Source organism: Gracilinanus agilis, chromosome 6, assembly GCF_016433145.1.
Source record: "Gracilinanus agilis isolate LMUSP501 chromosome 6, AgileGrace, whole genome shotgun sequence".
Classification (NCBI taxonomy): domain Eukaryota; kingdom Metazoa; phylum Chordata; class Mammalia; order Didelphimorphia; family Didelphidae; genus Gracilinanus; species Gracilinanus agilis.
The window spans coordinates 97,640,687-97,655,031 of NC_058135.1; the positions used below are offsets into that span (position 1 = coordinate 97,640,687).

A 14,345-nucleotide genomic window follows, 5' to 3' on the forward strand; every position below is an offset into this window, starting at 1 on the left:
TATTCCTAATGGTCTAAAAAAACTATCTTTTCATTGTTACAGATTAGTTTATTAAAGCATGAACATATGAAAAAACAAGAGAAGGAAAGGGTAAGAATAAAATTCTTAAATTTTCTACTCTTCAGAGTACGTTTTTACTTCATAGATAAATTATATTTTTGTGTGTGTACATTGTAAACATGTAAAATATTTTTTAAAAAAAAACAACCTTTTCCTTCCATCTTAGAATTAATACTGTATATTAGTTCCAAGGCAGAAGAGTGGTAAGGGCTAGGCATTGGGGGTTAAGTGACTTGCCCAAAGTCACACAGTCAGGATGTGTCTGAGTCCAGATTCAAAACCAGGACCTCCCTTCTCTTGGCCTGGATCTCAATTCACTGAGCCACCTAGCTGCCCCAAAACATTTGTTTCTTAAGCAAAATAATTTCAATTGTGCTTTTTTTTTTTTTTTAGATGGAGCGAATAAATAAAGCCAGAGAACAAGGATGGAGAAGTGTTCTAAGCTGCAGTGGAAGTAGTGAAATTAAGGTAGGCAGTGGGATTTAATCCTGAATCATAAAACTATAGTTAAAATTTAGTCCTTTATAATTCATTGTTCTCTATTGATTATTTCCATTTGGCAAATAAAGTATATTAATGATTCATTTGCAATTAAATTAATCCTGTGAAATATTACTATAGATATTACAGTCTTTCTTTGTTGTGGCTGGGCATATTTACTTCTAAAATATTTTTATTTTTATCTGGAGATACATGAAAATGGTAACATTGCTAGTAATCACACTTTAGGAGCCCTGTAATAGATTGCCATTTCATATTACTCTTGTCTTTTTAAACTTGGTTTATACGATGATTCACTCTTTTAGTGCAGTATTAAATCTAACCTTCTCTTGAATATCCTGTCTTCTTTATATTTGCTTCTTCTGAACTTTCATCTACTGTATTCTGTGAATTTTATTTCTTTTATAATTTTTTTTATTCTGTGCATTAAAAAATGTTTTAATGACCCTCTTCTTTTTGTATTTCTGTTACTGATAATGCTGCCTTCATCTCCTCTCCCAGCTTCTCTCTTCCCTATTAAAAACTGATAGAAAACCCCTTTTTAAAAATCAGTATAATCAAGTTTGCAAATTTATTGGAATAATAGTATACTACACCTAGAAATGTTTATTTTTAAATTTTATTATTAAGTATTAAGTATTAGTAAATAAATTTCTTTATGTTAATTAAAATATATTGGATACATTTCTCTATGTGTTCTTTTATAAAACAGATTTAAGCCCTATTAATTGTACGATGTAAAAAAGATTTCTGTAATTTAGAAAAGAATCAGAAATTCCAAATCATAAAAGAGATAATTTTCAGGAAAAAAACTATTAGCAAACTCTCCAAAAAAGCAAGCCATCTAGATTGCTAAGTAAATTCATCCAAACTTTCATATATCAAATCTGTATTACTTCAAGTATTTTTAAATGTAAAGATAATGAGCATTTATATAGTAGTTTGCATATATTATCTTACTTGTTTATATAGAGAAACTTTTATGTAGCCTCATTCATTATAATTGATCAGTAAGTATTATATGGTAAGAAGTTGGCAATATAAAGTCAAAAATTAAACCATTCTTTCTAAGAAGGAACTATGATTTTGATCTACAGAACTGGAAATAATTATCCTAAAAAAAGGACCAAAAAGCAATAGCATTAATGAATATGGATGAAAACTATTAAATAAAAAACATTGGCAATGAACATAGCAAAATGAATTAAATACATTCACTTCTGCCAATACACACGGAATGCAAAGAGACTCTTAATAAATCAAGAAGAAATTGAGTCCTCAGTCAGTCAGCATGCCTGGGGATACAAAAGAAGGCAAAAGACAGTTCCTGCTTTCAGGAACTTCATGGTTAATGGGAGGACAACATGCATATAACTATTTACAAATAAGATATGGACAGCATATATTGGAGGTAATCAGTCATTAAAGGAGAGTGGGAAAAGCTGCTTTTAGAAAGTGAGATTTTTTGTGGAACTTGAAAGAAACCAGGAGGTAGAGATGAGGAGGGAAAATGTTTCAGGCATGAGAGTCAGCCAGTGAAAATTCCCAGCATTTGGAGATGGATTGTTGTGTTTAAGAAAGAGCTAAGAGGCCACTGGATCATGAAATACTTGGAGGGAAATAATGCTAAAAAGCCAAAGAAAAAGTGTTTTATATTTGATCCTTGAGATGATAGGAAACCACTGGAGCTTATTGAATGGGGTGGGGGGGTTACATGGTCTCAGTTTTTAAGTGACATAAGTGGCAGAATTCTCAGTGTGAAAAGGCAAAGGAAGAGGGAGCTATGAGAAGTTTGAGGGGCGATGAAAAGATTTGAAAAAACTATTGTGGTGAGATCTTGAATCAGGAAGGTGTAAAAGGATTGCCATGTTACAGTGAAGACTCATGTAGCAGGATTGATGCTAGATATGACACAGTTGTGAGGGCATTGAGGGTTTAATTCTCTTTGAAGGAGGGAACCTTTATAAAGGTATGGAAAAGTCTTGGCCCTTATACTGAAATAAGGCAACTTAGTGAACTGCACCAATACTGACCTATCTGTCTCCCTAAATATATTTAGATATGATTATAATGAAAATTATATGGATACTTAACTCCAACAATATTTGAAACAAATAGAATCAGGAAAACAATTGATTCAATAACTCTAGCATTGTCAATTTTAAGACTTAAAAATTCTGGTCAAATCTACAAGCAACTCATATCCAGAAAAGCTACACTCTTCCCCCCCCCCCCCCCCCAGTCTTGATGGCGAAGTTGTCAGCAAGAGGTACAGAAGGAGACGTATATTTTCTGACACAGTCAATGTGTAGACCTCTGTTGCTTGACTTTATACTAGTTTATTATAAGAGAATGAATGCCTTAAGTTGGGGAGTGGGACCACGAAGAGTGATAGTGATGCAGGCAAAAAAAAAATTTAATGAAACATTTATAAATTACACAGAAAAGAGTATGAAGGTCAGAAAGAGATATCAGCAAGATATTATTTGAATGGTCCTGTCAAAAACTTTATAGCTTTTTAAAACAAGCTCTTCAGAGAGATTCAGTTTTATATTAAATTCTTTTTCTGTTCTTTGAATATGGAAATGATCGTGTTGATATCTCTCAAGTTTAAAATAAATAAAAAATAATTTTCTTAAACAAAATTAAAATGATACATGCAAAAACATTTTAATGTTTTTTGTTTGTGACTGAAAAACTAGAAAAACTTTCATAACCAATTAATGAAGACTAGGTGAGTTGTGATATGTTAATAGGGTATTACGAACTCACAAAACATCACAGGGAAAAAGGCAAAGAAAAATGGAAAGGTAATCATTTTAGCAAAATCAGAATTAGGAGAATGACATTCACATTAAAAAGAACTCTAAATAAAAATACCCCAAAATGTAATTATACTAAAAGAAGAGAGATAAGAAGTCCTAGAAAGTTTGCATGAACTATTTTGATAAGATATATAATTTGCTTCTACTAAAAAAATAGTTCACATTTGATGATTTTAATTTATTTTTATTGAATTTTTATTGAGTATATTACTTTTTGTAATAAAAATCATTTTAAAAAAATTAGTGATATGAAAGCAGAGTACAATTAAAAGACTGAAATTAAGATCCCTAAGTTTGTATCCCACAAATATAGTTCTCTGAATCAATTTACCTATCTATAAAGTGGAAATGATATGAGGAAAGTGCATTGTGAAAAAAAGTACTTACACAAATTGTCATAAAAGTGTTAAAAAAACAAATTTTGGCAGGTTACGAGTTAAACTCAAGTTTACTATATCTTTAAACTACTTTCCTCTTTGATTAACTTTCATAGCTAAACTCTTAAGATGATCTTCCATAATCTAGCCTCTATCCCCGTAACTCCATCAGGCTGCCTTTCCTTAGAACTCCATTTGTACCCATCTAAATTTTCTTCCATCTTCTCATGCGTCATTTTGATCTCTATTGTTTAATGTTATTTAGATCATCTCCTTCCCAAATCTTTCTTTTTCCTTAATTTTGTAACGTCAAACTCTTTTAGTTCGCATCATATCTCCTTGACTAACCTTTCATCTTCCTTTGGTTCTTCTTTCCACACTTTGGACTATAGTTCTCTACTCTTCTCTCTTTTCAGTATTATAGAGAACTGATCAACAACTTCTTGCCTTCAAGTTTCACCTTTTCATGATGACTTCTAAATGTACATTTTCAACCCTGAACTCTAAGATCTCTAGATAGGTAAAGTTAGCAGCTCCAATGAAATAAATGGCTTTTTTATATCTCAAACTATGTGTTAGGAATTGACATCTTATTTCCTTCTTCCTTAGCTCATGCTCCTTCCTAATTGACTTTATTTTAGTAAGTAGCACCATAATTTTCCCAAACACCAAGAATCAAAACACTTCTTCCTTTATGCTTGTTCTGTATCCAAGTCATATCAATTCTTCATCACTCTTCCATAGTTCTTTGTATTTATTCCCTGACCAGTACTTCAGTTTTTTTCCCTCCAATGATATTTTAATCTATTTTTCCCCAGTTACATGTAGAAACAATTTAAACCTTTGTTTTCTAATAATTTGCGATTCAAATTCTTTCCCTCTGTCCCTCCTCTCCCTCTTCCCTAAGATGTAAGCAATTTGATATAGGTTATACACATGGTATCATTTTCCACATTTATCATATTGTGACATAATACAAGTACAGGAAGTAACTTATGAAGAAAATAAAGTGAAAACTGGTATGCTTTGATCTGCATCAGACTCCCATCAGTTCTTTCTCTAGTGGACAGCATTTTTCATCATGAATTCCTTGAAGTTGTCTTGGATCATTGTATTGCTGATAATAGTTAAGTCCTTCATAGTTGATCATCATACAGTATTGCTGATACTGTGTACAACATTCTCCTGTTTCTGCTCCACTTCACCTTGTGAGTTCATTTAAGCCTTTCCAAATTTTTATGACGTTATCCTGTTTGTCATTTCTTCTGGCATTATAATATTCCATAACAATCAAGTGCTATAACTTGTTCATTCATTCCCCAGGTGATGTGACATCCCTTCATCTTCCAATTCTTTGCCACCACCAAAAGAGCTGTTTTAAATATTACACGTAGGTTCTTTCCCCCTATTTTTGGTCCTCTGTAATATAGACCTACTAGTGGTGTTGTTGGGTTAAAGGCGCATGCACAGTATTATAGCCCTTTGGCTATAACACTTTAGCTCTTCATAATCTTATGCTTTGATCATTGAGCTCCTTTAACATAGTGTCTTTTTTGTGGTAAATGTTTTGCATAACATTGAATGAATGATTTCCTTCAAAAAACGTTTTCAGTTTAAAATCTGGTGTGACTTCCTATTCTCAGGAAATATTAAAAGTTGCCTTTTATACAGTATTCTGAGATCTCGAAAGCATTTTATGTACTAATGTACTTAGGAGACAGGTCTCCCAGACATTATTATTTCCATTTTACAGATGAACACATTGTAGAGGAGAAATTAAATGACATTTTATGAGAACACAGGTAGGAACTGTCAGGTACAGAATTAGAACCCAGATCTCTCCTGACTCCAAGGCTAGTGCTTTTTCCATTAGACTAAGTTAAAATTTAAGCCCTTTATTTGAATGTTCAAATCCAACTACATTTCTTGCTGCTCTCTAATATGTTTCAACCAATCCAATCTCTTTACAACATTCATCCTTTCTTCCCTTTTCTCTTCAAACATCTACCCTATTTTTCATATCAGGACTTTATTCATATTACCCAGAAGTTCCTCCTTCCTTTACCTTACCATTTAGACCTAGTTCAAGATGAGCTTCTTCCAAGAAGCATTCAATTTTTAACATTTTCTGCCATGATCTTTCTAGTATTGGGCATTTCCTCATAACCTATTTTATATTATATGCCACTGCCAGAGCTGCTGGAGGTAATTATGGATTCAGGAGATAGGATGAGAAGGATGGATAGATTTCTGGGATCAAGAGGACCACAAGACACTGGTGGTGAATCATGGCAAAATTTATTTAATCACAGCTAGTATTTTATAGGGCAATGTTACATAAGCTAAAGGATTAGGTAATCCTTTTACATAGATAATGGTTAGTAATAATTTATAATATTAGTACAATTATTTTGTTTACCTTACTGAACCTTAGAGTTTTTTGTAGCATAATAAATCAATATGTCAATGTATAATCAGATTCTCATAGAATCCCTGCACCCATAGTTTCTTGGAAGGACATGCAGTTTCTACAAGGTACAATAGGGAAAGGTTAGAAACCTCAGGTGAAGTCATGGGGCTATGTGACTGGTTCTAGCTAGTCTATAGCTATGATTTTATTGGGGTCTGTTCTTACTATGGGGGCTTATTCTTTCTCCACAGTTTTGATGAATGGAGTATTAGGCTTTTCCAATCCTTATATTTCCTACTTGCCACATTATTGTGCCCTTATATCCACCTTAAAACATTTTTTGAAAAATCTATCCATGTCTTATCTTTCCAAGTAAATTGCAGATTTATTGAGGATAGAAACTTTGTCTTCTATTTCTTTTATATCCTTCGATAAAGGACTGTTAAAGAATTTTAATATGTTGATTTTTACATGTATCCAATGTTGATAATTACAAGGAATGTTATCTTCATGGTTTTGATTTTCATTTGGAAAGATTTTATTAGAATTTTCTGGTAATTATGATGCATGTATTTGTCACATTATTGTTCATCTATTTTAATTTTTTCACAAAGTAAATTAAAAATGCATTAGCATTGTCATAGGGGAAATGATCATGCTCTTAAGTATTTTGGTGAACATTTTATTAGAATTTATGTGTAGTCTCTACACTTGTATTTGCTATGTTATTGTTAATTAATTTGTTTTACCAATATGTTTTTGTTAGTGCACAAAGTAAACTAAAACTGCCTGTCATTGTCATGGAGGAAACTACTAAGTCCTTGAATATTTTATAACATTAAAGGAAAACTAGAATATTATGTAGTATTGTCTTTAAGTTAATTCAATTTGAAAAAGACATCTACTTAAATTAATATACTTTGTTCTTTTGTGACATGATATATACATGAAATAAAATAAGTTAAAAGGCTATGAAAGCACTTTGTTTAATTCTCAGGCTTCCTATATTGGTGGTGGAAGGGCAGTGGCACAAGTTCCTTTGCCTTCTCGAGGACCATATGAACATTACCATGCTATTTTTGATCAAATGCAGCAACAAAGAGCAGAAGACCGAGAAGCCAGGTGGAAAGGAGATATACATCGCCATTGTCTTCCTGAAAGGTATGGCTATGCTCTAATGAAGTTAAGTCTATTCTCCTTCAGATAAAAGTAATGAAAGTCACTGTGCATGTTTATCTACAGAGGTGTTCCACCTGGAATACGTCCAGGATTTCCTAATGGGGCTGCAGGTCATCACCATTCTTCTGATGCTGGTACAGTTAGGAAAACATTGAAAAGATTGAAGGCGGTGTCTAAACAAGGCAATTCAAACAGGTTGGACTGTGATAATCTATGAATCCATCCTTGTGTGTAATTTTGTCCATTGTCATATGTAGCTTAATTATTATACTTGTTTGAAAATTTCTTCATCTCTCAGAATACTTTGCCGTTTGGAAACTAACATGTCTTAATTTTCTAAGCTGTAAATGCATTTGGCACTTAGTTATGTAACCATAAATTCTAACACTAAATTATAATCAGCAAGTATTTTATTCAGTGATTGACTTTGAGTTTATAATTGGGATTAAAATCACTACATTCAAGGATATATGTAAAGATATATCTATATCCCCATTTGTTAATATAGAGCTAAGATATCAACATAGTAATTTTGGGTTTTGCTTCAATTTTATACATCTTTTAAAACTCTTAATTTTTCCCAGCCCTTTTCTCCCTTTCTCCTTTCTGTTTCTCTCACATTTTTCTCCTGAGAGTATTCAAATCTTTTTTTCTTCCTAGGTATTTATTTCCCTGTATTCCTGGTACTTCTGCATTTCTTCCTTTCTCCTGTGAGTCAATTTAATAATAGTAACAGACAGACCTTGGATTTATAGATCTCCTTTTTTCCTTAGAGTTCAAAAGTCTACTAATAAAAATTCATGTTTCATCCTTAAAATAGCTGTGAGGTTGAATAGAAAGGAGGTATAACTAAGAAAATTTAGACGCATTCTCTTTCCTTATTGGTTCTTCTGAAGAGCACTTCTAAGTGTGCTCAAAATAAAAAGGTGTTTTTGAACTAAATTGATTGAGAGGAATATTCTTATATTCCATCTAAGGAATTAGAAACCTACATGGCTTGTGCAGGACAGATTCAAATTAGAATACTTTCAGGCAGCTGGTAAGTGGCTCAGTAGATTGAGAGCCAGGACTAGAGACAGGCTAGGTTCAAATCTGGCCTCAGACACTTTCTAGCTGTGTGACCCTGGGAAAGTCACTTAATCCTCATTGCCTTACCACTCTTCTGCCTTGGGACCAATACTTTGTATTGTTTCTAAGAAAATATGGGTTTTAAAAAAAGAATTCATTCAAACAATTTCAGGTAATTGGGTTTTATCTTAATTAATGTCTCTTGTCTGCATAAGGTACTAGGAAGGCTGTATAAATTATGAGCAGTCCAGTGGAGTCTAGCCTATAGTGTTTTATAAGATATTTGAGCAAAGAATTGCAGAAACTAAAACATATTTAAGCATCCCAATGAGATTGACACATACATTAGCTATTTATTTGTAACAAATGTCAAACTGTTACAACATATAACTTACATAAAAATATTTCAAGTACTTACCATTAATATCTTTGCATTTTTAAAAAAGATGTATGGCATGCTACCACACACTTTTTATGATCTGACAGTTCCTATCAACTCATTGGATGTGGTAACTTTACCAGAGTTGATGCCCTTTTTAGTTCACACAGTGTTTTTCAGAATACTTCTACAAAGTTGAAGTCTAACAGTATAAGATTAGAAGTGAGATCTACTTCACATTGTCAGACTTTAAGAATATTCTCTAATTGAAATGACTAACTTCAGTTGCCAGCTATTCAATTACCCCAAGCCATTTCTTTTAAACTTATTAGCATCTTAAAAGTGTTATACATTTTGGTAATTCATTTATATTTTATTTTTTAAACATTTATTAATATTTATTTTTTAGAAAACTTAATATGGTTACATAATTCATGCTCTTACTTTCCCCTTCACCCCCTGAGTTCCTCCCCCCCCCCCCCATGGCTGATGTGTATTTCCACTGGTTGGTAATTCAATTTTAAATCAACAGGTCTGTACCAAAATATCATTTCCTATCAGATTTTAAATCAAAGGCAAAATAGGACACTTGTGAATTATGTGATAGAAGATTCTTCTCAAGAAGGAATTGCACAAAATGGCCTATGAAGTCTCTTTATACTCTTGAGATTTTTTTTTATATCAATACACAGAAAGCAGCATAGCATTGTAGAAAGAACATTGGACTTAGAGTTGAGAGATCTCACCCCTCTACCATTTATTAGCTATGGAATCATGTCTCTTAACCTCAGTTTCCTTGCCTATAAATATGAATAATAATACTTGTAGTACTTATTTAAGAGGATTTTATGAAACTCCAGTACAATAATGTTTATAAAGTACTTTTCAAACCTTCAAGTGCTACACGTCAACTATTTTTATTAAGATCCTCTTATATTCTTTAAACTTCAAACTCAATATTTCCATTTGAACTTCTCTTTTACCCTATTGCTATTAATATAATCACATCACTAACAATCTTACTATAGAATAATATAAGTTGCTACATTTAAGTTTCTATTTGTAAATTTTTTTCTCAGTCAACTCTTATTTTGAGATGTCCTGAATAAGGGTTGTTTTTCATGTACTTGAAATCCTCATTTTTCTTCATCTTTCCACAATATTTACTGTGTTTATCATCTTATCTGCCTCCATTTTCTCTCCTTTCAAGGATTTTTTTGACTACCTGTTCTTGGTTCTCCTCCTACCTGTCTGACCTCTCCCTCTTAGTTCGAGGCAACTAGATGATGCATTAGATAGAGTGCCAGAATCAGTAAGACCTGAGTTCAAATCCAACCTTAGACACTTACTAGCGTGTGACTTTGGGCAAATTACTTAACTTCTGTTAGCCTGTTTCCTCACCTGTAAAATGAGGATAATGATGATACTTACTTACCAGGACTATTGTGAAGGTCAAATGAAATATTCATAAAGCACTTTGCCAACACTATAAATATGTTAGTGGTGATGGTGGTGGTGGTAGTAGTGGTTGTGGTTGCCGTCATCATGGTAGTAGTATTTGCCTGAGGCCAGGTGTTCCTGGATCTAGGTCCAGCATTCTGTCCATTGGGCTACAAGGCTGTCTCACTAGAGAGAGCATTTAATTTGTATTCAGATGTCATGAATTCTAATCTTGACTTAGATACTTAATAAATATGTTTCCTTATCTCTAAAATGGGGAGATTGGGCTAAATGACTTACAAGTCCCATTTCGCTTTACCTTATAATCTTAAAAAAGTAGCTATTCAGTTGATTAGCCTAAAATGTTTTCAAAAAATAAAAAGCCTTAATTTCCTCAATAAAAATCTCTCAGTAGTCTGTTGTATTTAACGTTGTCTTGTATATTTCAATAATATTTTCTATTATCTAATTGTACTCTGATATATAAATATATTACTTAAAAAACTGACTCATTTTCACCATTAGTTTCTCTGTTTCCACTACTGCACTTAATAGAAATGCTAGTTAAAATCCTTTAGGTATCATTGCATAATTGATAGAAAACTGGTCTTTGAGTCAACTCGAAATGGTTCAAGTACTTCTTGTGCCATGAATTAGCTCCATGATCCCATGCAAGTCACTTAACCTGAGACTATAAGTGGCACAAAAGGTGATGTTATTAATTTAGGCATATCCCTTCCAAGACTCTCTTTCTTCTTGTGTTCAACATACTTGGGTTTTTCCCATATGAAAACAAATTTTTTTGACTTATTTCCTTATCCAATCATTATCTTTTTCTTTTTTTATTTACAGCATTAACTAAATTGACCTTGTTCTAGCATTCCCTCTGTTTCAATGATCTTTCTCTTTGCTCTGGTTTATAAACCAATTTTGTATATCTTTAGATGCCCTGAAAAAATATTCAGTTTTTTCCTGCATTCTAAATCCTCATTCTTCTGATGCAGTTAATTTTTATCCCTTTCACTTCAAAGTAACCACTGAAAGGAAACAATGACTTCTTTACAACTAAAGTGAGTGAATATTTGGAACATTACCCTTCACTAATCAGACCACATCAGAAATATTTGTTTTAGTTCTGGATGCTTAGCTGAAATGTGTCCAGAGGAGGACAGCCAAGATGGTCAAATGTCTGGAAAGTAAGTCACACAAGAGCGGAAATAACTAGGAATGTATAACCTGGAATCAGGTAAAGATATTAAGCATTTAGTGTGAGCCAGATACTGTGCTAAATGCTGGGATACAAAGGAAGGTAAACACAATTCCTGCTGTCAAAGAAATTATATTCTAATGGGAGAGACAATATACAAAAACATTGTACATGAAAGACGAATAGAGTGTTGTAAATGGAAGATAATCTTAGACTAGGCTCTTGTAATGAATGCCTGAACTAGAAGGATTATATGCACGGAGAGAGGGAGACAGATGATGTGAAATATCATGGAAGTAGAATGAATAAGACTTAGCAACTCATTGTGTATGAGGTGTGTGGATAAGGGAAAGGTGAAACTGACTCCTTGGTTATGAACCTGCATCCTGGAATGATGACCAAATGACAGAAATAAAGAAGCTTGGAAAAGAGGGCAGTTCTTTGGGAAATAGTATGAGTTTTGTTTTGGCTATATCTTAGCATTTATGATGCCTATGGACATTGAGTTGGAGATGTCCAATAGGCAATTGGTGTTGCTGATCTGGAACTTAGGAGACTAGAGCTAGATATATAGATCTGAGAATGATCTGCACAGGGAAGGTCAAGCTATATATTTATGGCTGGAAGCTCTTTAGAGATAATCAACTAGTCTGCCCTCACCATTTAACAAATGATGAAATGAAGGCCAGAAGAAGTTCAGTGACTGGAGAACAAGTAGTAAGTAGTAGAGCCTAAATTTGGACCTACGTTCTTTTCTCCAAAACTCACCCTATTTCCACTGCATCAAGCTCTCCTCACCATTGCCCCTCCAAAATTTTAAAGCATTTTGGCTATGTTTGGCCACTATTCTTAGGTTTTCCACATACATCATACTGTAGAAAAGAAAAAAATAAAAGAAATGTGTAAAGTAAAAGTCTTCAAGATTGAAGCCATCTAAAATTTTCCATTTAGACAATTTATGGAACCATTATTTTATGCTTCCAAATTCACCAGCCATTTATGTAAACAGAATATGATGCTTTTCACATGTTGCATTCAGTTTTATTTCAATGTATAAAAAGACCATTAAATATATCCACTTAAATTTCGGAATCTTTTAGAGTAATAGAATGACAAACTGCAATGTATTCAGTCTCAGAATAGAATCTGGTTTAATTAGCACGTAAGTAAATAGGCTTTGAAATCCTAACATTTAATTTTATTTAGTTTCTTGAAGCTCAATTTTATACATTAAGCAAACTTTTGGTTTTGGTAACCAGTTGTAATCATAAAATTTAGACTAACCACATTTTATGATTTAAAATTTTTTATTAGAAACAATTATCCAAATGGTCAAACAAATGCAAACCTAAAACTACAAATGTCGATTATATTATCTTTTAGTAAAACAATTTTAAAATGCATTCATATTAACTTTAGCCAGTTTGCAACAACATCTTTTCAGTTACTAATTCTGAACTTGTTCCTACTTTGGTGTGTTTTTCCAAACTTTGTTGCTGCTACACTTACATAGTTACAGTCTCTGTGTATATTATTGCTTTGGTTCTGCTCTCTTTTCTGTATGTCACTTATATGTCTTGGTATAATCTGACCATTCTATACACATAACATGAGTGCCAAAAATCTTATTGAAATGGATGTAATGTTCTCTTTATTTCAGAGTTTCCCACAACTACTAAACTCAAGCTTGTATATTCTGATTAATAGCAGTTGCAAAATATATATACATATATATATATAGCATATTTGATTTCTTTCACTTTTTTGAGGTAATATAGAAAAAAATTTTGAAAGATTGTTGAAACAAATTTCTAAACGTTTGATTCAAATCTGTTAAATTACTGGTAAATGACCAAGTAAACTTTTCTACCCACTGGAATATAGAAGCCCTTTGCATTCATAAAACTTTTATTTAGCCAATTTTGGATTGTGGTTTATTTATTTTTAAGTTTTTATTTTGAATATTTTCTCATAGTTGCATTAGGTTGTGGTTTATAATTTACCACTTTTTCACTTTTTTTCCTTCTTTGTTCTAACTGCTCTACAGTAAAATAGTTATGAAATATGGAAGACAATAAATGATCAACTTATAAAATAAGCATGTAGTTTAAAAGAAAAATAGTTTATACAAATGTCGAAAGAACCATGGTTTCAAGTAATTGACATATATTTAATTTCATTTTAAAAGTAAGGGACAAGGGGGTAACTGGGTACCTCAGTGGATTGAGAGCCAGGCCTAAAGACAGGCAGGAGGTCCTAGATTCAAATCTGGCCTCAGACACTTCCTAGCTATGTGACCCTGGACAAGTCACCTAATCTCCATTGCCTAGCCCTTACCATTCTTCTGCCTTGGAACCAACTCCAAGGCAGAAGAATGGTAAGGGTTTTTAAAAAGTAATAATAATAAATAAATAAAAGTAAGGGACATCTCTATGTGAGTTCCCTTGATCTCTGTTGTAAAATTCATTTTCTCGAATCTGATTTGTCTCGTTAGTTGCACGTGTGTGTGTGTGTGTTATCGATATCCTAAAAGAGAATGGTTTTATCTCCTAGCTTCCTTTCCTCATACTCTTTTTATGTTATCATTTAGAACATCATTTCTAACTTTGTGGGGTTCTTTTTAATGTTCACAATAGCTTACATACCTGTCATAATTACCTAGGCAAAGAGGACAACTGGCTTCAGAAAGAGCAAAACAAGTGGAGGAATTCCTACAGCGAAAACATGAAGCTATGCAAAATAAAGCTCGAGCTGAAGGACACATGGTATGGGATTTACTTGTTTTTGAAGTATGTTCGTGCATTAATGCTTTATGTAAATAATTAGGCACAAGCAGAAATAATAGATTTGGGAAGTTGTACAAAAATAAGAAACTCAAGGTCATCTTGATGTCATCAGT

General features: G+C 32.7%; 1 protein-coding gene across 1 annotated transcript in view; it reads left to right on the forward strand.

Moving 5' to 3' along the window:
• NEK1 (NIMA related kinase 1) overlaps window positions 1–14,345 on the forward strand; it is a 116,341-nt gene that overhangs the window by 40,685 nt on the left and 61,311 nt on the right. The window contains exons 13-17 of the mRNA XM_044680089.1: window positions 43–90; window positions 454–528; window positions 7,171–7,334; window positions 7,416–7,547; window positions 14,109–14,211. Coding sequence (XP_044536024.1) covers window positions 43–90; window positions 454–528; window positions 7,171–7,334; window positions 7,416–7,547; window positions 14,109–14,211 — 522 coding nt within the window. The remainder of the gene's footprint in view (window positions 1–42; window positions 91–453; window positions 529–7,170; window positions 7,335–7,415; window positions 7,548–14,108; window positions 14,212–14,345) is intronic.